The sequence below is a fragment of the Hemiscyllium ocellatum genome, assembly GCF_020745735.1.
Source record: "Hemiscyllium ocellatum isolate sHemOce1 chromosome 41 unlocalized genomic scaffold, sHemOce1.pat.X.cur. SUPER_41_unloc_9, whole genome shotgun sequence".
Lineage (NCBI taxonomy): Eukaryota > Metazoa > Chordata > Chondrichthyes > Orectolobiformes > Hemiscylliidae > Hemiscyllium > Hemiscyllium ocellatum.
The window spans coordinates 336141-362513 of NW_026867579.1; the positions used below are offsets into that span (position 1 = coordinate 336141).

The 26373-nt window shown below is 57.0% G+C and overlaps 2 protein-coding genes across 4 annotated transcripts in view; one reads left to right on the forward strand and one right to left on the reverse strand.

Moving 5' to 3' along the window:
* srcap (Snf2-related CREBBP activator protein) overlaps positions 1–5078 on the forward strand; it is a 68112-nt gene extending 63034 nt beyond the window's left edge. For all 3 annotated transcript variants that reach the window (XM_060822320.1, XM_060822319.1, XM_060822321.1), the window contains 3 exons: positions 238–420; positions 659–742; positions 1319–5078. In XM_060822320.1, coding sequence (XP_060678303.1) covers positions 238–420; positions 659–742; positions 1319–4000 — 2949 coding nt within the window. In that variant the 3' untranslated portion in view covers positions 4001–5078. The remainder of the gene's footprint in view (positions 1–237; positions 421–658; positions 743–1318) is intronic.
* Positions 5079–8284: 3206 nt separating this feature from the next.
* mapk7 (mitogen-activated protein kinase 7) lies at positions 8285–23661 on the reverse strand. Its single transcript, XM_060822301.1, has 7 exons — positions 23550–23661; positions 18489–18698; positions 17823–17988; positions 16015–17105; positions 12105–13213; positions 10529–10656; positions 8285–9351 (listed from the first exon to the last, which is right to left on the reverse strand). Exons 1-7 carry the CDS (start codon positions 23566–23568, stop codon positions 9207–9209), a joined length of 2868 nt encoding a protein of 955 aa, XP_060678284.1. The 5' UTR covers positions 23569–23661; the 3' UTR covers positions 8285–9206.
* Between the last annotated feature and the right edge of the window lie 2712 nt (positions 23662–26373).

Below are 26373 nucleotides of genomic sequence, written 5' to 3' on the forward strand. Positions count from 1 at the left end.
TCGCGCTCTCGCTGCCCGTCTTACATGCGTGCTCGCGCGCTCGCTGCCCGTCTCGCGCGCTCGCTGCCCGTCTCGCGCTCTCGCTGCCCGTCTCGCGCTCTCGCTGCCCGTCTCGCGCTCTCGCTGCCCGTCTCGCGCTCTCGCTGCCCGTCTCGCGCTCTCGCTGCCCGTCTCGCGCTCTCGCTGCCCGTCTCGCGCTCCCCCTGCCCCTCAGTAATGATTGATTGTGTTCTGTAGGCGCTGTGCAGAGCGGAGGATGAGGAGGATATCCAAGCTGCCTCACAGGCCAAGGCAGAGCAGGTGGCTGAGCTGGCTGAATTCAATGAGAACATCCCCCTGGACGGAGAGGACAGCTCTACGCGAGAGGACGAGGAGGAGTTGTCCAAAGCCGAGCAGGAGATTGCAGCGTTGGTCGAGCAGGTAAAGCTGCTGGCTCTGGAGCAGCAGGCCCTGCCCTGACACTATCCCTGTCCTCAACCCTTACCACCGGCCAGTAGGAATCTGTCTCTGCTGGCACACAGCCTCAGTGCTCACACCAGAGGGGGCTGTCGGTCGTGGACATGCACATGGGGGGTGGGGGTGTGTGTGTGTGTGTGTGTGTGTCCGTCCCACACCCACCCCTGACGTGCTCCTGTCTGTTGTGTCCCCGTCTCCACAGTTAACACCGATAGAGCGATACGCCATGAACTACCTGGAGGCCTCCCTCGAAGCAATCAGCAAGGAGGAGCTGAAGCAGGCTGAGGTAGACCCTCTCGCTTATGGCTGCAGCCCCAGGATTGATGGGTGGTGCCCTGGGGAGGGGGGCAGTCACTGGGCCCCGGGGAGGTTTGTGGGGGGGGGGGGGGTGTCGCTGGGCCCCGGGGAGGGGGCGGAGGGAGTCGCTGGGCCCCGGGGAGGTGTGTGTGGGGGGGGGGGGGGGAAGGGAGTGTCGCTGGGCCCCGGGGAGGTGTGTGGGGGGGGGGGGAGAGTGTCGCTGGGCCCCGGGGTGTTTGTGAAGAGAAATGATGCTGACCAATTGGGAATTGTGTTTTGATCTTTTCCACCCCCCCCCCTCCCACCTTATTCCCCCGTCTCTCCCTCCCACTGCTTCCCCCCCCCCTCACCACTTCGCCCCCCTCACCGCTTCCCCCTGGTCCACGTCCCCATTCCCTCCCTTCCTCCCCATCCTCCTCCTGTACCACCCCCCCACCATTCTCCTGCTCCCTCCTAAATCCTTCCCGAACCCTCCCCCCAATCCCCCCCCCTCCCCCCCCCCCCCCCCCCCATGTTGTTGCCCACCTCTGTACCCTCGTCCCCACGCGGTTGCTCCTGGTGACAGGAACAAGTGGAGGCAGCCAGGAAGGACCTGGACCAGGCCAAGGACGAGGTGTGGAAGTGGACGGAGGACGATGAGAACCGGCTGAACGAGGAGCTGCGGCTCAAGAGGCAGAAGAAGGCTCGCCATCCACCCAAGGCCCAGGGCGAGAGGCTGGGCACGCGGACCAGCGAGAGGCTGAGGGGCGCTCGCAAACAGCAGCTGCAGCCTCCCCGGGAGCCGTCACCGGCGAAGCCCACGGTGGTCTGTGGGCCCCTGAGTTACGAGGGTCCGGTGTCCAGCCGTGACCTTCAGATCCACATCAGCGCCGAGCTGCCTGAGGAGCTGTTCGAGGATGAGCCTCCGCCAGCCCCCATCCGTGAGGAGCTGCCCCCTCCAGATCCAGCCCCCCCGGCCTCTCCCTCTTCACCCACTGCAGGCCCCCTCACCAACGGGCACACCGCCCTGCCTCAGGGGATGACCCGGCAACAGGGGGCCCAGAACCCACCTTCCCCCGATCTGCCCCCTGACAGCCCCTGGCCTGAGGAGCTTCGGGGTCAGAGGGCCGAGGGGGAGCCGCTGCCTCTGCCCCAAAACCCAAGGACACTCGTGCCCCTGGAGACGGCAGGTGAAAGGTCGGAGGAGCTTGTGTCTATGGCGTCCGTCACCCTGGAGACGGGAGGCGGGGGGTCCAAGGTGGAGGAGAGCCTCCCTGTGATTCCTGTCGCCCCGGAGATGGCAGGTGAAAGGTCAGAGGAGAACCTCCCCGGGACTGTTGGCACCGTGGAGACAGGAGGTGGAAGGTCGGAGGTGGAGGAGCATCACCTGGGTGCCACAGTCACCATGGAGATGGGGAGTGAAAGGTCAGAGGTGGAGTACTACCAGCTGGGTGCCTCAGTTACTGTGGAAATGGGAGGTGAAAGGTCAGAGGTGGTGGAGGACCCCTTGGGCGCATCGGTCACCGTGGAGACAGGAGGTGAAAGGTCGGGGGTGGAGGAGCACCACCTGGGAGCGTCAGTCACCGTGGAGACGGGAGGTGAAAGGTCAGAGGTGGACGATCATTTCACAAGGACATTGGTTGCCCCAGAAACAGGTGGTGAAAGGTTGCAGGTGAAGGATCAGCACGAAGGGACGTCGGTCACCATGGTGATGGGAGGTGAAAGGTCAGAGGTGGAGGAACACCTCCCAAAGACAATTGGCACCACGGAGGTGGGAGGTGAAAGGTCAGAGATGGAGGAGCACCTCCCAAGGACATTGGTCTCCATGGAAACGGGAGGTGAAATGTCAGAGCTGGAAGATCGTCTGCTGACCTCTGCCAGCCCGGAGATGAAAGTTGAGAGGTTAGAGGTGACACCTCTCTCCAGGACCTTGCTCACTGCAGAGTTAGGAGGTGAGAGGTCACTGGAGGAGGAGGAGGTGCAGTTCCCTGCTGTTGGGAGTGAGCAGGCGGACTCCAGCTGCAGTGTGAGCCCTGCCATTGGACCAGGGAGTCCAGTCAGTCAGCTGGCTCCCTGTGGTGTCTCTGAGCCTGTGGGAGTGAGCAGGACTCCCAGCCCCGGCAAGAAACTGGAACCAAGGCAGCTGGTGGCACCGTCGGGCCCTGGTACCGGGGGCAGGGGCAGGAGACCAAGGAGGACGGCCGACCAGGACCTAGTCCATGGACCCGGGGCTCCCGGTGACGTTCAGCTGGCTGCCACCGTCCTGCGCAAGGTCCCGGGCCGTGTCAACGTCATCGTGGAGCGGCGGGAGCCTGCCAAGCGACCGCGGCGGGTGGCTCGGCTGGAGGAGGGAGCTGGCCAGGTCTCTCCACCTGCCCTTCCCGCGCCGAGGAGCGAGGGGGTAGCTGCAGATCCCCAGCCCTGTCCCGCCAAGAGACGGCGTCCGGCTGAGCCAGACAGTGGCCCCGGGCCGGGGCGGGCTGCTCGCTCCCAGGACCGGGATCTCAGGCGGAGACCCCCCGGGGGCGCACCCTCCCCCTCCTGCCCTCCCCCTCCTCCCCCCTCCTCCACCTTCTCGCCACCTGCCTCCTCTCCAGCCAGCGAGGGTTCCCCCTCTCCCCCCGTGCACAGGTCCACCCGCCAACGGCCCGGCTGCCTCATGCCCCCACTGGAACGCCGTCGGTACAAACCAAGGGGTCGCCGGGTTCCAGCAGCTTCCGCCGCCCGCCCCGAGGCTCCAGCCAGGGCCCGTGAGTCCGAGCCTCCCTCGACCTCCCGCTCGTCCTCCTCCTCCTCCTCATCGTCGTCCTCTCCGTCCCCGTCCCCCTCTCCACCCACCAGCCCCGATCGGTTCCTCCGTAGTCTGGCAGCTGCTGCCAAGAGTCCGGCCGCGAACACCCGCTCTGCCGGCAGCGTCCCTGCCCCGCCTCCCCCGGCCAAACGCAAGGGCCGCCCCCCTGCGGCCCGGCTCCCCCCGGCCAAGAGGCCGGCCCCAGGCCCGCCCCCCTCCACCCCTTCCCCCCTTCCTCCCGGCCCAGCCCCACGCAGGGGCCGGCCGCCCAAGATCCAGCCCAGGAGAGGGCGCCCACCCAAGGTCCGGCCTCAGCCCCTTCCCCCTCCCCCTCCTGCTGCTGCTGCTCCCCCGCCCGGCCCACCACGCCGCCCCCGGGGCAGACCACCCTCCTCTCCCCCGAAGAGACGGGGGCGTCCCCCTCACAGTGCCACCGTGCTGGGCTCCCCCAGGCCTGGCCGGAAGCAGCAGGCCTGAGGGAGGGGGAACAGGCTTCACCTCACCTCGTCCCCGGGCTCAGGGCTGGGGATAGCAGTGACTGACCCGGAGCTGTCAGGCAGGGCGCTGTGTGGGACTTGCCCTGTCCTTGGACCAAGGAAGCAGTTTGTGGCGTACAGGAGAGAAGCAGGGGGAGGGCTGTCTGCTCTCACCAACTCACCGTTACCTGGCTCTTGTTTTTCCACACGTTTGCTCCTTCCTCTCCCTCTCCCGCGCACCTCTCTCCTCCCTTCTCTGACCCAGTCGCATCCTTCTCTGCTTCTCCCCCCGGCACTGTCTTGGTGCAGTATCGGTTCAGTATGAACATGTGCAGCCCTCTGCCCCTCACGAGGGTTCTGTGCTTCTGTGCTCTCCTCCCCCCTGTCTCCAGCTCCAGCACGGTTGGCTTATTCGTCTGTTCTTGGAAGTCAGCCCTTTAAACCATCCCATCAGGTACCCTGCATGATCTTCTGTGTCTTGTCTGCTCATTCTCGCTGAGTTAGTGCAGAAGCTCTGTGTTGCTGCCTCCTTCCCTCTGTCTGCCTGTGTGTGTCTGTCTCTCTCTCACACCACAGGCCTGTCTGCACTCTGATCTTGTAGCTCATTTATAGGGATGTGTGTGTCAACACGCGTCCACCTGTGTGTCTCTCTGTCTTGTGCTCCCCTCTCTCTTTCTCGCCTACTGCCTTTGGGGAGATCAGATCGATTGCCCTCTCCACTGCTCTGATCAGGCCACCATGCAGCCTGGGGCAGTAAAATGTGAAGCCCCACCCCACCCCACCTCATCGGGGGTGGCAAAGCTTACGTTAGTTTGGGGACGGGAGGGGTGGGTCTGACCAGCTGAAGAAGTAGCCTCCTCCTTTCCTGGGAGACAGAAACTGGTCTCTTCCCGAGCCTTCCTGTAAATCCCCTCCCTGGCCGTCTTTTCTGTTTGACCTGATAACGGTCTGCTTTCTGTGTCGCGGCGTCTTGCAGCCAAAATCGGAGGCAGTCGTGGGAGAGCATTTCAGGCGACCCCTCTGTCTCTGCCGCTCCCACGTTCCTCCCCCTCTCTCCGATGAATTCCCCCCCCCCCCCCCCCCCCCCCCCCACCTCGTGCTACTGCTGCACAGCTTGTCCTCCTTGTGCAACCACTCACCTGCTTCCCTGTAAACGATGACTTAATTATGTGACCAAACTGACACTTGGCTCGCGTCACGACTCTCGATAGTGTGGACTCTATTATTTGTTGCTGATGGGACAGGAGGAGGGGGTGTGGGAGGGAGGGAGGTGTGTCAGAACTTGTGCTGCTGCTCCTGGTCCACACCCTGTCTCTTTCCCCTCCCACCATCCCACTGTTTTGGAAAGCTAGCTGTTTTAATTATGTAATTATTCAAAATGAGAATCTTGGATTTTGTGCTCCTTTGTACAGCCTTTTTTTTTTGTTTCATTTTTGGGGGTGTATTTTCTCTCTCTCTCTCTCTCTCTCTCTCTTTTCCCCTCCCCTCCCCACAGACCCCCATCTCCCTCCAGGTTTAATTTCTTTGCCCTTGTATTATATATTGTAACTTTTGAATAAAATCTATGCAAAATTATTTTGTATGGAAGTAAGGAAGTGTCCACGTGCGACAGGGGAAATTAAAAACAAAAGATAAATTAAGAAAAAAAATACAACTGCACAAATGGAACTCTGTCTTTATTCTCGCCCCCAAGCATATTTGCAACGGTTAAAGGAAACTGTCTCAGGAAATGGGCATTGTACTGTGGAGTCCTTTGGAAGGTGGTGCAGGTTTGGGTTTAGTCAGGGTAAGGTACAATGCCGCTCTATCCTCTTTGTTTACCGGACTATTTTAAATGGAGTAAATCTGCTTCAACTCTTAAATTAAAATTACTTTCCCCACCCCCCCACCCCCATCAAACACTCCCAGGGACAGCACAAGGTTAGATAGAGTAAAGCTCCCTCTACACTGTCCCCCCCCCCCCCCCCCCCATCAAACACTCCCAGGGATAGCACGGGGTTAGATACAGAGTAAAGCTCCCCCTACACTGTCCCCATCAAATACTCCCAGGGACAGCAGGGGATAAAATGACTCTTTCCTTGATTCCCTGCTTTTACTTCCCATTCCCTTGATTACCAGAAATGAATCCATCTCTTTGTTGAACATGCTCAGTGTCTGGGCCTCCATGTGCTTCTGGGGAAACGTCTGTGTCCTACACTGTAGCCTGAGACTGTAACCCTGGGTCTGGAGTCCCCTGAAACAAGGGAGGCATCCTCCTTGGAGTGTAGTCTGTCCCAATTTTAAAACGTTTCAGTCAGCTCTCCCTTTCGCCTTGCTGAATTCCAGTTCCAAACAAATTAAACTGTGACAGCCCTGCCGATCCCAGTGTCAACTCTGTGAATGTCTGCTGTATTCCCTCTGTAATAAATATATCTCATCTTTGGTAATGAGGCTGTATGCTTCTGTAGTACCATCACCAAGCATAAACAGAAGCAAATAGGACAGTGGTGGCTGACCATTCAACTTGCAGCCTCTCTTGCTGGTTCTTCCCCATATTCTGTAATCCCTTTAGCTATAAGAACCATATGCTTTTTGGATGCATTTTAGCCTCAACTACACTCTCAGCCAAAAGTTCCACATCCTGGCTGGAAGACATTCTTTATCTCAGCCTGCCCCGTAACCTCAAGATTGCAAACCCTACTTCTGCATTCCCCAGCCATTGATTGTGAGCAAAGTGAAGAGGGCAGCTCCAGATACAATGTTTTTTTTAACAAAAAACACTTAGGATGAGGTCATAAGCAGGAAAAGTTTGGATGGATATGTGACACACGCAGGTAAGTGGCACAAGCTTAGTTTGGGAACGTGGTGGATGTGGACTAGTTTTACCGCAGACTTTGTTTACATGCTCTGTGATTCAAGTCATGACTGTCGAATGGGTGGTGTAGGCATAAGGAGAGTACAGTCCTATCACTCAGTCTCTCTTCAGAGATTGGTCCTGCCCTCACAGGAATCAGTCTGGGAAATTTTGGCTGCATCGTGGAACATCCATGGATAAGGAAAGCAAGAGTGCTCACGATCCTCCTGGTGTGGCCTTGGCATGGTCCAGTTCTTAAATCCTCTGGCTACGAAGACTAAACATCCCATTTGCTGCCTTTCAGAATTTATAGAATCCTCGTATTGTGGAAATGAGCTAGCACCACTATGCTACACTTCCCCTGTCCTAGTTTTCACCACAACTGTCCCAATTCCCCATGGCCAATCCACTTGAACCTGAGCACCATAGGACAATCCCATGACCAATCCACCCTAACCTGTACATGGCTCAAATTCACACAGGTCCATCCATCCATCACTTTCCTGGAGAAAAGCACAACTAGCCTTTGTCACAACTCCACTCTCCCCCTCGTCATGTTAAATGCCCCCAATTGGCTTTCCATAAGACTGAGCAACAGCAGGTTTGCCATTCTGCCCCTCGCATCTCACCCTCCCCCACACCATTTGCTAAGATCGTAGCCGATTGGATATTCCTCGTGTCCATTTTCCCCATAACCTTGATTGCCCAACAGATTGAGAATTTGCTTCAGTGTTAACTACACGAAAGTACTGTCCTGCTCTGTGTGGCAACGCCTCAAAGACACTCCACTCTGACAGAATCACTTCCTCCTCATCTCAGTCTTACATCAGTGCCACCTCTCTCTAGCACCCCAGAGAGGAAGTCCTATCTTCAGTTGATCCCAATCAATTGTTCTTTCTCCTTTCTCTGAAAATTTCACACTCTTGCACAATAAAAAAAGTCATTGGACACTGCACGTTTGTTTCTCAGTCTCCCTTTGAGATTAAAGAGGTGTTTCAGTGAGATTTGGATACGTTGAGTGAGTGCACCAGTAAATGCAAAGCCAAAGTATAACGTGGGTGAAATGTGAAGTTATCTATAATAGGAACAAATCGAGGAGGAGATTATTACCTGAATAGCCAGTTTGGGAAAGGATAACGAAACGGGGATGTCGTCTTACAGCAGTGGTTCAGCACAAACGGTCCAGATTCAGTTCCAGCTGCAGGAGACTGGAGTTTTCATTCTTCCCCAGGACTGCATGGGTTTCCTCCCATACTGCAAAGATGTGCAGAGGATGGGACTCATTACCCACAGTTAACGATGGGTCTCCAACTTTCTCTGTGGCTTTACGATCCCTCCAAACTCAATGGTTACTGAATTGGAGGGATACCTTGGCAGTCCAATTTCCCTCCCTTCTCTCACTGCTCTCCCCGGCATACGTCCGTCTGTCCACAGCTCATAATCAGTGAGAGGTTGTGTAATGTGTTTCATTTTATTGATATCATATCAAACTGTCACTCAGTGCTGGCTCTGAACTGGAGATGTGACTGTAGTGTAAAGGATCAGAGCGAGTAGCTTTGCCTTATGTATTGTCGCCGCTGAACACATGCCTGGGGAGGGCAATGTTTTATCCCTCGCGCGCGCACACATGGAACCCAGGAGAACTCTCTAGTCCCACCAGAGAACACCTCCCCCCACCATCCCACTCAGGAAAACTAGTAATGAACCTCTGACAGTGCGGGGCTCCCTCGGCACTGACCCTCCCACAGTGCGGGGCTCCCTCGGCGCTGACCCTCCCACAGTGCGGGACACCCTCGGCACTGACCCTCCCACAGTGCGGGGCTCCCTCGGCACTGACCCTCCCACAGTGCGGGGCTCCCTCGGCGCTGACCCTCCCACAGTGCGGGACACCCTCGGCACTGACCCTCCCACAGTGCGGGGCTCCCTCGGCACTGACCCTCCCACAGTGCGGGGCTCCCTCGGCGCTGACCCTCCCACAGTGCGGGACACCCTCGGCACTGACCCTCCCACAGTGCGGGGCTCCCTCGGCACTGACCCTCCCACAGTGCGGGGCTCTCTCGGCGCTGACCCTCCCACAGCGCGGGACTCCCTCGGCACTGACCCTCCCACAGTGCAGGGCTTCCCCCGGCGCTGACTCCCCCCAATACAGTAGCATTACCTCAAGACTGACATTGCTGGAAATGTGATGGTGGTGGTGGTTTGGATTCATAGCCTCCAATCAGAACATCGAAGGTTAAACAGTCTCTCCTTCTCCCTGGAGTTACTGTAGCCCTCGGGCACCAGGGTGAACTGTCCTCACTCTGCGCTCTCTCCAGTCCATGAGACAGTCAATGTCCTGGCTCTCGGATTGCATCTGGTTACACACCCATTCCAACTAAAGGTCCGGTACGTCCGAGAGAATCATGGGCGAGCCAAGCTGGAGCTCCTGCTGCAGCGACTCCATATCTGCCGGGTTCATCCTGTGTACCTCCAACCAGTCAGCTAACAGAGAGGCTGATAACGGGGCTGAGTCACCCTGGCTACAAGACAAAACCAAGAGGGAGAAACCTCACTGACAGGGTCAGACACAGGCTGCAGCTCCCTCTACACTGTCCCCCCATCAAACACTCCCAGGGACAGCACGGGGTTAGATACAGAGTAAAGCTCCCTCTACACTGTCCCTCCATCAAACACTCCCAGGGACAGCACGGGGTTAGATACAGAGTAAAGCTCCCTCTACACTGTCCCCCATCAAACACTCCCAGGGACAGCATGGGGTTAGATACAGAGTAAAGCTCCCTCTACACTGTCCCCCATCAAAAACTCCCAGGGACAGGGACAGCATAGGGTTGGATACAGAGTAAAGCTCCCTCTACACTGTCCCCCATCAAAAACTCCCAGGGACAGCATAGGGTTGGATACAGAGTAAAGCTCCCTCTACACTGTCCCTCCATCAAACACTCCCAGGGACAGCATGGGGTTAGATACAGAATAAAGCTTCCTCTACACTGTCCCCCCCCCATCAAACATTCCCAGGGACAGCACGGGGTTAGATACAGAGTAAAGCTCCCTCTACACTGTCCCCCATCAAACATTCCCAGGGACAGCACGGGGTTAGATACAGAGTAAAGCTCCCTCTACACTGTCCCTCCATCAAACACTCCCAGGGACAGGGACAGCACAGGGTTAGATACAGAGTAAAGCTCCCCCTACACTGTCCCCCCATCAAACACTCCCAGGGACAGCACGGGGTTAGATACAGAGTAAAGCTCCCTCTACATTGTCCCCCCATCAAACACTCCCAGGGACAGCACGGTGTTAGATACAGAGTAAAGCTCCGTCTACACTGTCCCCCCATCAAACACTCCCAGGGACAGGGACAGCACGGGGTTAGATACAGAGTAAAGCTCCCTCTACACTGTCCCCCCATCAAACACTCCCAGGGACAGGGACTGCACGGGGTTAGATACAGAGTAAAGCTCCCTCTACACTGTCCCTCCATCAAACACTCCCAGGGACAGGGACAGCACGGGTTAGATACAGAGTAAAGATCCCCCTACACTGTCCCCCCATCAAACACTCCCAGGGACAGCACGGGGTTAGATACAGAGTAAAGCTCCCACTACATTGTCCCCCCATCAAACACTCCCAGGACAGGGACAGCACGGGGTTAGATACAGAGTAAAGTTCCCTCTACCCACCCAGCCGTGGCCTTACCTGTCGTGAGTGTCACCCTGCATGTCGAAGGACTGATTGAGGAACTCTTCCAGATCGAAGCCGAGCCCGTAACCTGCTCCACTCCCCTTCGGTGTCACCGAGAATCCAGGTGGCAGCAAATCCTTCACCTGAGCAACAGAGGAGAGGGAGCAGTGAGCGGAGGGTGGAGTGGGTTCACAGGGGATGGGGAGGTGAAATACGGCTGTGATTTCACAGTAAAGCGGCTCTGTGATCGGGCTCCGTGGGCGCTGACAGACACAGGGAGAGCACGGCCATTGATGCAGTGAGACCTGTACGGGATGGTGCACACAGCGTCCTGTGTCATCGACAAAGGAGACATCGGCAATTCCCGGGCACTGGGAAACTGAGCCTGCTCTTGCTGTAATACATCGCTGCAGGGAGCAGGGACAGGGAGAACGGAGGGGCAGGGGAGAGGGGGGAGGCTACAACCAACCTCCCGACCAGCACCACCCCAACAATACACACACACCACCCACACCCCCCTCCCTATCCCTGTAACCCCCCTACACCCCCCCTCCCTATCCCTGTAACCCCTCTACACCCCCTCCCTATCTCTGTAACCCCCTACACCCCCTCCCTATCCCTGTAACCCCCCTACACCCCTCCCTATCTCTGTAACCCCCTACACCCCCTCCCTATCCCTGTAACCCCACTACACCCCCTCCCTATCCCTGTAACCCCCTACACCCCCCTCCCTATCTCTGTAACCTCCCCTACACACCCTCCCTATCTCTATAACCCCCCCACACCCCCTCCCTATCTCTGTAACCTCCCCTACACACCCTCCCTATCTCTATAACCCCCCCACACCCCCTCCCTATCTCTGTAACCCCCCCACACCCCCTCCCTATCTCTGTAACCCCCCTACACCCCCTCCCTATCTCTGTAACCCCCCTCTACACCCCCTCCCTATCCCTGTAACCCCCTACACCCCCTCCCTATCTCTGTAACCCCCCTACACCCCCTCCCTATCTCTGTAACCCCCCTCTACACCCCCTCCCTATCCCTGTAACCCCCTACACCCCCTCCCTATCTCTGTAACCTCCCCTACACCCCCTCCCTATCTCTGTAACCTCCCCTACACCCCCTCCCTATCTCTATAACCCCCCCACACCCCCTCCCTGTCTCTGTAACCCCCCCACACCCCCTCCCTATCTCTGTAACCCCCCTACACCCCCTCCCTATCTCTGTAACCCCCCTACACCCCCTCCCTATCTCTGTAACCCCCCTCTACACCCCCCTCCCTATCTCTGTAACCCCCCTACACCCCCTCCCTATCTCTGTAACCCCCCCTACACCCCTCCCTATCTCTGTAACCCCCCTACACCCCTCCCTATCTCTGTAACCCCCCTACATCCCCTCCCTCTGACCCTCCAAGACCTCTGCGATCCTCCAATTCCGGCCTCTCTGATTCCCACTGGCTCCCTGCCTCAGGCCAGATATTTCGCTGCTGTGGGAGAGATGTGCCCTGAACCCTGGACTGCCTCCCAGCGACACCTCATCCCCTCGATCCCTCCCTCTCCTGGGAAAGCAGGAGTCCCACAGTTGGTCTTACCTGTGATTTGGAAAGTTGCTGGGTCACGGTGTTGATGTCGGGAGACTCGGTGTTCGCGGGAGGGAGGGCGAGAGGCTGCTGTGGGCCTGGGCAAGGGGCCTGCTGCTGCTCCTCCCGGGGGTAAGCTGCCGGAGGCTGGGGGGCAACCTCACGCAAACCAAGCTCCCCAAACCCAGCGGCCTGAGGCTGGCTGGGCTGGGCCTGTAGTGTCTCGTTTCCCCGGCCCCAGGGAACCTCACACAGCCCCGGGGGGTACAGGAGGGCTGGGGGTCGCTGTTGGTCGCCGCCCCAGGCCTGACCGGGCCTGGGGAAGGCTGGGCCAGGCTCCAGGCCTACGCTGGGCCCGTCAGATGCCCCCCCACCTGGCCGCAGGACAGGGGCCTGTTCGTAACCCAGGCTGGGGCCTGGACCTAGGCTGGGCCTGAACCCCAGGCCTGGGGCGGTGCCAAAGGCCAGAGATGGGCCGGGGCCAGGGCCTAGGCTGGGCTCGAGGCCTGGAGCAGTCCCGAAGCCTACACTAGGCCCAAGGCTCGGAGGTGGGCCGAAGCCCACACTAGGCCCAAGGCCCACACTAGGCCCGAGCTCAGGGGTAGGCCCGAGGTCTGTGGTCGGCCCAAGACCCACGTTCGGCCTGAGCTCTGCAGTAGGCCCGAGAGCCACGTTAGTACCGAGTTCTGGAGTAGGCCCAAGACCCACACTCGGCCCGAGTTCTGGAGGAGGCCCGAGAGCCACGTTCGGCCTGAGGCTTGGGGTTGGGCCGAGGCCTGGGGTAGGCCCGAGGCCTGGGCCTGGCTTGGCCCCCGCCGCCGGGCCTTCCGGGCCCCCATTGAGGGTGGGGGCTGTTGCCGCCTCCCCGGCCTCGGGCCGCTGCCTGCCCTCGGTCATCCTCATCCAACGCTGCAGCAGGCTCTTGTCGCCCTGGCTCAGCACCACGCCCCCCAGGACGTCGCCCTCCTTCAGCTCCTTGCGCTCCCGCTCCCGCTGCTTGCGCTCCCTCTGCTTGGCCCGCTCCTGGCGTTTCCGCCGCTTCTCCTCCCGCTCCCGCTGCCGCTCCTGGGCCGTGACTGGCCTCCGGGACTCCGGGTGCTCCTGACTGCAGACTGCTGTCTCTGTCGGGAGAGAACCAGAACGGAGGCGACGCCGTCAGCGAAGAGTGGGCCCTCTCTCTCTCTCTCCCCCCCACATATACCACGGGTCGGGCCGAGGATCGTTTCAGCAATAGCGATCTTAACGCAGTGAGATCGCAAGGAATCACTGAGATCAGAAACAACACAGCAACAGAAGGGAAAACTGCTCAGGACGATGGAATCTGGGCTCCTGGGGCCCTGTCAGCAGAACTATCTCAACCCCCGTCTCCCCACACACCCTCAATAGCTCAGATACCTGCCAAACGGGCAACTTAATGATATAGGTGAGAAGGTTAATTTGATGAGACTGAGCTGTGTTTTGGAACAAATATAGGGAGTGGGAGAGACGGAAGACAATGTTATTTTAAACTGAGTAAGATTGTATAAATTTCCGTTTGTTCATTTGTATTTAAGATCAATAATGGGCTGTATCATTCTCAACTTCCTGTTTTCAGCTTTACTCTGTAGCTCACCCCGTGCTGTCCCTGTCCCTGGGAGTGTTTGATGGGGGGGACAGTGTAGAGGGAGCTTTACTCTGTATCTAACCCCGTGCTGTCCCTGGGAGTGTTTGATGGGGGGACAGTGTAGAGGGAGCTTTACTCTGTATCTAACCCCGTGCTATCCCTGTCCCTGGGAGTGTTTGATGGGGGGGACAGTGTAGAGGGAGCTTTACTCTGTATCTAATCCCGTACTGTCTCTGGGAGTGTTTGATGGGGGGGACAGTGTAGAGGGAGCTTTACTCTGTATCTAATCCCGTGCTGTCTCTGGGAGTGTTTGATGGGGGGACAGTGTAGAGGGAGCTTTACTCTGTATCTAACCCCGTGCTATCCTTGTCCCTGGGAGTGTTTGATGGGGGACAGTGTAGAGGGAGCTTTACTCTGTATCTAACCCCGTGCTGTCCCTGTCCCTGGGAGTGTTTGATGGGGGGACAGTGTAGAGGGAGCTTTATAAAGGGATAGAAGTTGACAGATCTGTGGAGAGGTGGTTATTCTGCCTTCTGACACAATCTAACGTGTGTGGGGTTGGGGTTGGGGTTGGGGTTGGGGGCGAGGGTGAGGTGAGTGCCGCAGAGCCTCAGACACAAAGGTAGAGTGGAGCGGGAGAGCTCTGTGATGACAAAGGGAGCTGGTTTAGAAACCGGGGGCTGCTAGGACTGGGTGAATGTACGTTGGATCGTCATCGTGAGCACCGTTGGCTCAGTACCACTGGTGGGTGGCACGGTGGCACAGTGGTTAGCACTGCTGCCTCACAGCGCCTGAGACCTGGGTTCAGTTCCCGCCTCAGGCGACTGACTGTGTGGAATTTGCACGTTCTCCCCTTGAGAAAGGAGGGGGCGGGCTGAGAAAGGAGAGGGCGGGCCAGCGTGAGAATCCTCTCGGCAGATCTTGTGACCAGGACCCCCTCCCCAGTCTCCCCCTCCCCAGTCTCCCGCGAACAGCAGCAGCTTTGATTTTCCTGCTTGCCGTCAGTGCGTGTACACCGAAGGGGAGGGAGCTAACATCCGTATGGCAGTGTTTACAGAATCAAATCTCTTCAGGCAGCGGAGCAGAATGAGGCCATTTGGCCCATCCAGCCTGCTTGACCTCGCAAAGAAGCGATTCATGTTAGGCACAGAGTTCATGACCTTCCCCCTCCCTCCCACATCTCCATCCGACCCTCCCCCAGCCTCTCTGACCCTCCTTCTCCCTCCCACATCCCCCTTCGACTCTCCCCCTCCCTCCCAACCCTCTCCCTCCCTCCCCCACCCCCCCGACCATCCCCCTCCCTCCCTCCCTCCCTGATCCCCCTCCAACCCTCCCCCTACCTCCATGACCCTCCCCTCCCTCCCACATCCCCCTCCAACCCTCCCTGACCCTCCCCCTTCCTCCCACATCCCCCTCCAACCCTCCACCTCCCTCTCTGACCCTCCCCCTCCCTCCCAGATCCCCCTCCCTCCCTCCCACATCCTCCGAACCTGCCCCTCCCTCCCACATCCTCCTCCGACCCTCCCCCTCCCTCATCCCCTGACCCTCCCCCTCCCTCCCACATCCCCCGACCCTCCCCCTCCCTCCCACATCCCCCTGACCCACCCCCTCCCTCCCTGTCCCTGCCCCTCCCTCCCACATCCCCCTGACCCACCCCCTCCCTCCCTGTCCCTGCCCCTCCCTCCCACATCCCCCTGACCCACCCCCTCCCTCCCACACCCCCCGACCCACCACCTCCCTCCCTGTCCCTGCCCCTCCCTCCCACATCCCCCTGACCCTCCCACATCCCCCTGATCCTCCCCCTCCCACATCCCCCGACACTCCCTCATCCCCCTGACCCTCCCCCTCCCTCATCCCCTGACCCTCCCCCTCCCTCCCTGTCCCTGCCCCTCCCTCCCACATCCCCCTGATCCTCCCCCTCCCTCATCCCCTGACCCTCCCCCTCCCTCCCACATCCCCCGACCCACCACCTCCCTCCCTGTCCCCGCCCCTCCCTCCCACATCCCCCTGACCCTCCCCCTCCTTCCCACATCCCCCTGACCCTCCCCCTCCCTCCCACATCCCCCTCCGACCCTCCCCCTCCCTCATCCCCTGACCCTCCCCCTCCCTCCCTGTCCCTGCCCTTCCCTCCCACATCCCCCTGACCCTCCCCCTCCCACATCCCCCGACCCTCCCCCTCCCTCCCACATCCCCGACCCTCCCCCTCCCTCCCACATCCCCCGACCCACCACCTCCCTCCCTGTCCCCGCCCCTCCCTCCCACATCCCCCCTGACCCTCCCCCGTCCCTCCGGCCTCCCACCCCTGGGGGGGGAGCCCACCTTTGTGTTTCTGCCTCAGCGCTGACTTGATGAGGGCGGCTTTGAGGGCAGCCTTGGTGTCGGCAGAGATGGCGCCCTCCCGCTTGGCGTCGCCGCCGGTGCCGGTGGCGGTGCTGGGGGGCGGCGGCGCCCCGTCCTCCTCCTCGTTCTGCTGCTGCTCCTCCTCGTCCTCGTCCTCCTCCTCCTCCCGCTGCCTCCCGGCGTCGGGCTCCAGGCGCCGGGGCTCAGGGGCGGCCATGTCCACGTCCCCGGGCTGGCGGGCCGGCGGCTGGGGCCGGCTGATGCCCCGGCGGATGCCCTCCCGGCGCCGGTGGAAGTCCTCGATCTCCCGGGCGATGGCCTCCTTCAGCTGCTCGCGGCCCAGGGGGGCGGCCGGGTCGGGCCGCTCGAAGGAGAAGTCGAAGGGGGGCCAGCAGGCCGGCTCGTCGGCGGGGTCGTGGTACTTGGCCAGGAAGGGGTGGCGCAGGGCCTGGTGGGCTGACGGGCGCCGCTGGGGGTCGAAGCTCAGGAGCCGGCCCAGCAGCTCCAGCGCCTGGGGGTCCTGGCCCGGGTAGAGGGAGGAGAGGGGCACCGGCCGGCGGGCGGGCAGCCCCTGGAGGTAGGCGCGCACCCGCTCAGAGCCGACAGCGGCCACCAGGCGCTCGGGGGGCGTGCCCAGCACCGTCAGGATCAGCTGCAGCTGGTGCAGGTAGTTCTTGCCCGGGAAGAGCTGCCGCCGGCCCAGCATCTCGGCCAGGATGCAGCCGGCCGACCACAGGTCGATGGCGCTGCCGTAGCCGGCCAGCGAGAGCATCAGCTCGGGCGCCCGGTACCAGCGGGTGGCCACGTACTCGGTGAGGAAGGCCTGGGCCTGCCCGGGCCCCGCGCCCAGGCCTCGGGCCATGCCAAAGTCCCCGATCTTCAGCTCGCAGTTCTCGTTGACCAGCAGGTTGCCGGGCTTCAGGTCGCGGTGCACCACGTTGGCCGAGTGCACGTACTTCAGGCCCCGCAGCAGCTGGTACAGGAAGTAGCGGGCGTGCTCCACGCTCAGCGGCTGCGAGGAGTGGATGATCTGGTGTAGGTCGCTCTCCATCAGGTCCAGCACCACGTAGCTGCTCCACACGGGGAGGGGGAGGGGGGGGGACAGACGTCAGGCAGCGAGCGGCACTCACCCCACTACCAACCCCCTCCAGCCTCGCCCCCCCCCCGTCCATCTCACCTTCTGTCCCTCCCCCCTCTGTCCACCTCCCCCTCTATCCCTCCCCCCTCTGTCCGTCTCCCCCTCTCTCCCTCCCCCCTCTGTCCGTCTCCCCCTCTATCCCTCCCCCCTCTGTCCGTCTCCCCCTCTCTCCCTCCCCCCTCTGTCCATCTCCCCCTCTGTCCCTCCCCCCTCTGTCCATCTCACCCTCTCCCCTTCCCCCTCTGTCCCTCCCCCCTCTGTCCATCTCACCCTCTCCCCCTCCACCCTCTGTCCATCTCACCCTCTCTCCCTCCCCCTTGGTCTGTCTCTCTCTCTCTCTCTCCCCCCCCCTCCCTCTGTGTTGCACACATCTCTATCAGTCTTTCTTACACTCTATCTGACTTGCACTCTCTCTCCCTCTCACACGCGCTCTCTCTCTCTCTCCCCTTCGTATGCTGTCTTTCTCCCTCTGCCTCCCGCGTACTCTCTGTCCACCAACCTCGGTCTGTCCCTGCTCCTTTCCATCCTGGCTGGGGGGTGTGGGGGAGAGAGAGAGAGAGTGAGAGCGAGAGAGAGAGTGAGAGCGAGAGAGAGAGAGCGAGAAAGCGAGAGAGGAGAGATAGAGAGCAGCGATCAGGCCAGTACTTACACGGATTTGAAGTCAGCATAGGAGCCCGGGGGTTTCAGGATGTCTTTGATGGCGATGATGTTGTCGTGTTTGAAGTGTTTAAGGATTTTGAGCTCGCGCAGTGTCCTTTTAGCATTGGTCACCACATCAAAGGCATTCGGGATCTTCTTGATTGCTACTTGCTGACCTACAGGGGACAGAGAGAGGGACGTGGGGTCACACTGACAGCAGAAAGGCAGGACGGGGTCAGAGGGGGAGAGGTGGTGAGGGGGGTGGTACAGAGAGGGGGAGAGTGAGGGGTGGATACAAGGAAATGCAGGACCCCAATAGGGCATGGTTAACCCTATTTTGTTGGCTTTTGCTACAGAGCTTTACTCTGTATCTAACCCCATGTTGTCCCTGTCCCTGGGAGTGTTTGATGGGGGGACAGTGTAGAGGAAGCTTTACTCTGTATCTAACCCCATGCTGTCCCTGTCCCTGGTAGTGTTTGATGGGGGGGCAGTGTAGAGGGAGCTTTACTCTGTATCTAACCCCGTGCTGTCCCTGTCCCTGGGAGTGTTTGATGGGGGGACAGTGTAGAGAAGGATGGAGGGAGGAGGGGAATTGAAGACGAGGCAGTGTCCTCTGCTCCCATGTGACAGTCTGTCCTAACATGCCCACATTCCCCTCCCCCAGCCTGGTGCTGACCTGTGTGCCTGTGCCGGGCTGAGGATACCACTCCGTATGCCCCAGTGCCAATGGTCTCTATGATCTCGTAATCATCGCCCACGTCGAAGGTCACGTCCATTGAGCGAGCTTTCAGGAAGGCCAGATTCCTGGCTGTCGCTGCACAACTGCGGCCCGCCTCCATCTTCGAGCGCTCCTCCTCAACGCTGTCATCGGTCATGGTGTCGGCTCCTGCAGAGATAGGGAGCGGCCGGGGTTAGAGAGAGAGAGAGTGTGAGGGAGAGAGAGTGCGCGAGAGAGAGAGAGAGTGTGCGAGAGAGAGAGTGCGAGAGAGAGAGAGAGTGCGAGAGAGAGAGTGCGAGAGAGAGAGTATGAGGGAGTGTGTGTGTGAGAGAGAGTGTGTAAGAGAAAGTGTGTGAGTGTGTGAGAGAGAGCATGTGAGAGAGAGTGTGTGAGAGAGTGTGAGAGAGAGTGTGTGAGAGAGAGTGTGTGAGAGAGAGTGTGTGAGAGAGTGTGTGAGAGAGAGTGTGTGAGAGAGAGAGTGTGTGAGAGAGAGTGTGTGAGTATGTGAGAGAGAGTATGTGAGAGAGAGTATGTGAGAGAGAGAGAGTGTGAGAGATAGAGTGTGTGTGAGAGAGAGTATGTGAGATAGAGTGTGAGAGATAGAGTGTGTGAGTGTGTGAGAGAGAGATTGTAAGAAAGTGAGAGTTCGATTCCAGCCTCGGGTGACTGTTTGTGTGGAGTTTGTACTGGAAAATTGAAAATATGTAACATTTGGTTGCGAAGTAGATAGCCGAGTTGGTTGCTGTTTTGACAATTCGAATTTAACCAATCAATTTCAACTATGCCCCAGGATACTAAAACCCAATCGAGTTTGAATTTATTGTTTCTCCAACATTGAACCAATGAGACGATCCGATGTTGGGGATATAAGAAAGGCAGACATTTTGAAAGTTGGACAGAGGCAACTGCCAGCAACACAGATCCAAGGAATTAGGAAACACTCTCTATCAAAAGGTACCTTTTCATATGGAACATATTCATAGTAAAAAAGAAAGACAATGACCCAGGGAGATCCTCAGCCAGAAGAAAACAGACACCAAAGTCAACAGCGGCTGTATGGCTTTGAAATTAAGCTGATGTAATTTTAATAAGTGTTTTATTGGAACAGCATGTTGTTATAGAATTGGAGACAGATAATAAGCAGTTGAGAGACATGGGGGCTTAGAGTGGTTATTTAATGTTCACTTTTAGATTTAAAGAATAAATTAATGTTTTTATCTTTAAGTAATGGAATTTGGGAGTTCTCTGTCACTGATACTTTACCAGATTAGAAGGGGAGGTGAGCTTTCCTGAGTGTTTGGTTTTAATTAACAGAAGGGTCCACCGTTGTGTCTTAACACCTCCAGTGTCACATGCACTTTAACCTTTCTAACCAGCCCCCCGCCCCCCTGTTACCAAGACTGGAAAGAGAGCCTGATCGATGGGCTGAGGATAGGCAGGTGGAGTTTAATTTGGATAAACGTGAGGTGTCGCATTTTGGTAAAATAAGCAAGGGCAGGACTCTTACCGTTTAAAAACCGGGCCTTGGAAGTATTGATGTAGAACCGAGAGAGCGAGCTGGTGGGGGGGGGTTTTCAAGATAATTCTTTGAAGTTGGTGTGACAGGTAGACAGGGAGGAGTTGGGATATCACGTTGGAGGTTGTATAGGACGTTGGTGAGGCCTGTTCAGGAGTACTGTGTCCAGTTCTGCTCGCCCCGGTTATAGGAAGGATATTATTGAGCTGAAGAAGTGATTGACCAGGATTTTGCCAGGTATGGAAGGTTTGGGTTAGGAGGAGATGTCACGCTGAGGTTGTACAGGACATTGGTGTGGCCTCTTCTACAGTAGTGTGCCCAGATCTGGCCGCCCTGTTATGGGAAGGACGTTATTAAACTGGAGGCGGTTCAGAAGAGATTTACCAGGATGTTACCGGGAATAAAGGGTTTCAGTTAGAAGGAAAGACTGGGACCTTTGCACTGGAGCACAGGAGGCTGAAGGGTGACCATATAGAGGTTTCCAAAATCATGAGGGGCACGGATAAGGTGAATGGGAGGTGTTGTTTTCCCTCAGATGGGGGATTTCAAAACTGGGGAGCATATTTAAAAGGTGAGATATTTAACAAAGACACGAGGGACAATTTTTTTTGCAGAGTGGTTAGTGTGAGGCATGAACTGCGAGAGGAAGCAGTGGATATGGGTATAGTTACAATACCTATATAACATTTTGGATAAGTTATAAATAGGAAAGGGTTAGAAGGATAAAGACCATGTGCAGGCAGGTGGGGCGAGTCGGGTTTGGGATTAGGGTTGGCAGGGACTGGTTGGACCAAAGGGTCTGTTTCCATTCTGTCTGACTCTAAAAGACACCCAGAAATCTAAGTATACTTTGTCCAGTGGCTCGAGATTGTTAGTAAAACAAAAAGTCTGACAAACTTCAGTTTCTCATTCACAAATCCCATTGCTGGCTGCACCGAATCAGATCGTGGTTATCAGAGAACATTCCAGGATTTTCCCTGCTACTGACACAAGGCTAACTGCTTTTCACTCTCGTTCCCTTATTAAATATTGGGCTGACATTTACTGCCTTCCAATGCACAGGAAATATTCCTGATTCTCCAGCAGTTTGGAAAATAATCACTAAGACATTGATCTCAGTCCCCACCTCCTCCATCAGGTCTGGGGATTTAGTCCCTTTCAGCCTCACTGGTTCCTCCAGTTAAATCCTCTTACTAATGCTACATTTTCTTCAACTCCACATTCACCCAGACACATCTAGGTCGAGGAGATTTCAGGCACTTTTCGAAAGACAGACAAACAGAAACAAACAAACAGAGAGAGAGAGACGCAGATATGCAGAGAGACCACAAATATCCACCACAAATTCACCTGCACCTCCACACACATCATTTACTGCACCCGATGTGGCCTCCTCTATCTTGGGGAGACAGGCCGCCTACTTTCGGAATGTTTCAGGGAACACCTCTGGGACACCCGGACCAACCACCCCGTGGCCCAACACTTCAACTCCCCCTCCCACTCCACCAAGGACATGCAGGTCCTTGGACTCCTCCATCGCCAGACCATAACAACACGACGGCTGGAGGAAGAGCACCTCATCTTCCGCCTGGGAACCCTCCAACCACAAGGGATGGACTCAGATTTCTCCAGTTTCCTCATTTCCCTTCCCCTCCCCACCCCCGACCCTCGAACTCAGCACCACCTTCCTAACCTGCAATCTTCTTCCTGACCTCTCCCTCCCCACCCTACTCCGGCCTATCACCCTCACCTTGACCTCCTTCCACCTATCGCATTCCCAACGCCCACCTCCCCCAAGTCCCCCCTCCCTACCTTTTACCTGAGCCTGCTGGACACACCCTCCTCGATCCTGTAGAAGGGCTCATGCCTGAAACGTCGACCCTCCTGCTCCCCAGATGCTGCCTGACCTGCTACGCTTTTCCAGCAACACATTTCCAGCTCAATCCCTTCAATGCTCGATGACTCCCCCCAACTCCTCCAATGATTGGTTGAAGACCTCTAATCCCTCCGATAATTGGCTCCACACTGCGCCCACCCCTTCCCAACTCTCTCCCAATGGTTGATTAGATTACTTACAGTGTGGAAACAGGCCCTTCGGCCCAACAAGTCCACACCGACCCGCCGAAGCGCAACCCACCCATACCCCTACATCTACCCCTTACCTAACACTACGGGCAATTTAGCATGGCCAATTCACCTGACCCGCACATCTTTGGACTGTGGGAGGAAACCGGAGCACCCGGAGGAAACCCACGCAGACACGGGGAGAACATGCAAACTCCACACAGTCAGTCGCCTGAGGCGGGAATTGAACCCAGGTCCCTGGCGCTGTGAGGCAGCAGTGCTAACCACTGTGCCACCGTGCCGCCCTCCCAATCATTGGAGGGGTCACTGGTGATTCACTGGATGGATCAAGGGGTTATTGGCCAATCACTGAAGGGATCGAGGTGTCATTGGCCAACCACAGCAAAGTTCGTGGGGTCATCAGCCAATCATTGGAAGGGTCACCGGTGATTCATTGGATGGTTCGATGAGTCATTGGCCAATCACTGGAGGGGGAGATTGACAAACCCTCAATCTCTCCACTGACTGATAAACCTTTGGACCCTTGTACAATCTGGCTGATGATCCCTCAAAACATCCAATGATTCGTTGAAGACTCTCCCAATCTCTCCAGTGATTGATCACCATTTCCTCGCCAATGATTGGCTGAAGACCCCTCACTCCCTTCAATGATTGGGTAACAGACATCCCTACCACCAATCATCAAATGACTGATGACCCCTCACTTGGCTCCAATAATTGGTTAATGACAGCCCGATCCATCCAGTGATTGGCCAATAACACCTCGATCCCTACAGTGGCTCTCAGATGAACCCTCCAATGATTGGTTGATGACTCCAAGAACTTTGCCGTGATTGGCCAATGACACTTCGAGCCCTCCAGTGATTGGCTAATAACCCCTCAATCCATCCAGTGAATCACCAGTGACCCCTCCAATGATTGGCCGATGACCGCATGAACGTTGCTGTAATTGGCAAATAACCCCTCGGTCCCTCCAGTGAATCACAGGTGACCCCTCCAATGATTGGCTAATGACTCCAAGAACTTTGCCGTGATTGGCCAATGACACCTCGAGCCCTCCAGTGATTGGCCAATGACTCATCGAACCATCCAATGAATCACCGGTGACCCTTCCAATGATTGGCTGATGACCCCACGAACTTTGCCGTGATTGGCCAATGACACCTCGATCCCTTCAGTGATTGGCCAATAACCCCTTGATCCATCCAATGAATCACCGGTGACCCCTCCAATGATTGGCTGACGACTCCGCGAACCTTGCAGTGATTGGCCAATGACACCTCGATCCCTCCAGTGATTGGCCAATGACAATCGCCTCAGCAACAGGCTCCTGATTGGCTGAGAACGACGCCCCCCCCCAAACTTCACCGCTGTCCGCCTTAAACCCCACCACGCCCCCCCCGAAGCCCCTCACTCACCCGTCTCCCGGAGACACATATAGACGGATAGAGGAAGGGTGAGTGAGTGAGGACGGGCCACTCCTGACTCCCCTCAGTCCCTCAGCGCCGCCGCCATCTTGGTGAGGACCGATCTGTCCCCGCCCCGTGAGCGCCGACCTACCAATCCGGGTAATGGTAACGCCCCCCTGCTCTGACGGACAGCATCGGTGACCCAATCAGAATGGCCACTCCCGCCTACTACATTAGAGCGACGTGTCGCTAACCAATGGCCGTCAGGCACTGGGCGGAGCCGGCGCTTGATTAGCCCGAAGCGGCAGCCCAATAGCAGAGCGGTGTCTGAACACGTGATAATGGGGCCGTCAAAACCATCCAATAGGCGGCGGGAGGGCGGGACCAAGGGGTGGACGGACGGGCATGCTGTCCAATGGCCACTCGCGCCGTGCCGGGCTGCCGTCCAATGGACGAGTGTTGGACTGCCGTTATGTAAATGAGGGGTAAAGGGAGCGTGCAGGTGGACGGGAACCAACTCATGACAGACGGGCGGAAGGACCAGTCAGGGCCCGAGTCGGGCGGACGCTGACCAATTGAGGAAGGGAAGGCGGGAGGTGGTGCTATATCCATTGGCGATTGGCTCGGATGCATTGATTGACGGATCCGCTTGGCCAAACAGCGAGGCGACCTCGCGGATGACGCGGTATAGAGGCGGGTCCCGGAGTTGATGGACGAGGGACCTAACAGCCCGCGACGGGCGTGGGGGCGGAGAGGAAAGTGGAGGGTAAGGAGCCAAAAATAAGACCATCTACTTAAATCTTCCTGTTTTCGCCAAAGTACAGGTCGATATCGATAATCAATCCTTAACTGAAGGGCAAACGCAACATACCGCTGCGGCCGCAATCGGTCGGGAGCCTGTGGATCGATAGAACTACAACGCCCAGAATGCGCCGCGGGGGCCGCGTCCCGAGCGCATGCGCCCTCGCCCTGTGACGTCAGGGAAACCCTGGCGCGCAGGGCCCCACGGGAGATGTAGTTGCCCGCCACCTCTGAAACGGCAGCCGGGCAGCTCTGGGACTACAATCCCCAGCATCCTCCGCTTCCCTCCAGGGAGGCTGTGCCATCACACAGCACTGAGGCTAAACTGGTATCCAGATTCATAACAGTCTGTGGCACAGAGAGGCTCTTCAGCCCATAGTGTCCTCTACTGGCCCATTTTACCTTGGCATTGTACATGCCTGTCTAACACATCCCCAATGTTATTGTGGATTTCTGCCTCTACCACCTTCTGTGTCAATGCCTACCCTCTCTACCCTGAAGGACCATGCCCTGCAAAGGTTGCATATTAGTTCAGTGAATTCACCATAACGCATTGGAGCAGAAATTAAGCCATTCGATCATGGCTTAACTGCATTCTCCCATTTTCTCCCTGTAACCTTTTGATCCCCTTGACAATCCAAGAACCTATCTATCTCCGTCTTAAACGAGGATGTTGCCAGGGTTGGAGGGTTTGAGCTAGGGGGAGAGGTGGAACAAGTTGGGGCTGTTTTCCCTGCAGCGTCGGAGGCTGAGGGGTGACCTTATAGAAGTTTATAACATCATGAGGGGGACATGGATAGGGTAAATAGACAAGGTCTTTTCCCCCTGGGGTGGGGGAGTCCAGAACTAGAGGGAATAGGTTTAGGTTGAGAGGGGAAAGATATAAAAGAGAACAAAGGGGCAACTTTTTCCCCCAGAGGGTGGTACGTGTATGGAATGAGCTGCCAGAGGATGTGGTGGGGGCTGGTACAATTGCAATATTTAAGAGACATTTGGATGGGTATATGAATAGGAAGGGTTTGGGGGGATATGGGACGTGGAGTCCACAGATTCAATGCTTTCTGGCTGAAGAGGTTTCTCCTTATCTCAGTTCGAAGGGGTCTTCCTCGGGGCCTCGTCTCTCTCTCTCTCCAGGCCGTTCAGTATTCTGAAAGTTTGAATCAGATTCCACACCCCCATCCTTCTAAACTCCATCGAGTATAGACCCAGAGTCCTCAAATGCTCTACACAGAACAGTGCTCCCTGTGTATTCCAACCAAGTTTACCATGACTTCAGGGGAGGGATGGCTGGTCTTATCAGTGCCAGAATATTAATTTAGGTTCAAATCCTTCCAAGGCCACTGGTGCAATTTGAATTTAATGGAAAAATCTGGAGTGAACAGTCTAATGATGAGACTGAACTAATTGTTGGAAAAGCCCACGACTAACACCCTCCGTCTTGGCTGGTCTGGCCTCCACGCTATAGAGTGGCATTGAGAGTCCCGGGTTTGGCCCTGGAGAAGCTGTGACTTGTCCTTGGAGAAGACAGGGTTGGGGTGGGAGGTTAATTCAGAGTTCCCAGTTGTAGCTTGGTAGAAGGCCCTTTGGCCCATCTTTGCATGCTGGTGTTGTGCCTGTCACACACATATCTAGCAAAGAAACCACAGTAATAAGCAATATATTTATTTAATTAACACAAATAATACTGTAGCAACAAAATACACTATAAGTGAACAATTAAACAATAAGTTAAAGAACAAGGTAGTTCATTAGATTTAACTCTGGATGATCATATCCCACCACATTTAGGGACAATTTCCTCCAGCCAATCCAACCTAACCCACACATCCCTGGGCACTACAGAACAATTTAGCACGGCTACTCTGCCCTAATCCGCACATCCCTAGACACTACGGAACAATTTCCCCTGGACAGTCCATCCAATTCTCATGATTTGGAGATGCCGGTGTTGGACTGGGGTGTACAAAGTTTAAAAATCACACAACACCAGGTTATAGTCCAACAGGTTTAATTGGAAGCACACTAACTTTCG

What these genes read in the sequence shown, in the direction of transcription:
- mapk7 (XM_060822301.1), bottom strand. An exon ending in AGCCCGGCACAGGCACACAG is followed by an intron (nt 17,989 to 18,488) that starts GTCAGCACCAGG and finishes TGTCCCCTGTAG; the next exon opens with GTCAGCAAGTAGCAATCAAG. An exon ending in AGCAACTTTCCAAATCACAG is followed by an intron (nt 10,657 to 12,104) that starts GTAAGACCAACT and finishes TCTGTTGCTCAG; the next exon opens with GTGAAGGATTTGCTGCCACC.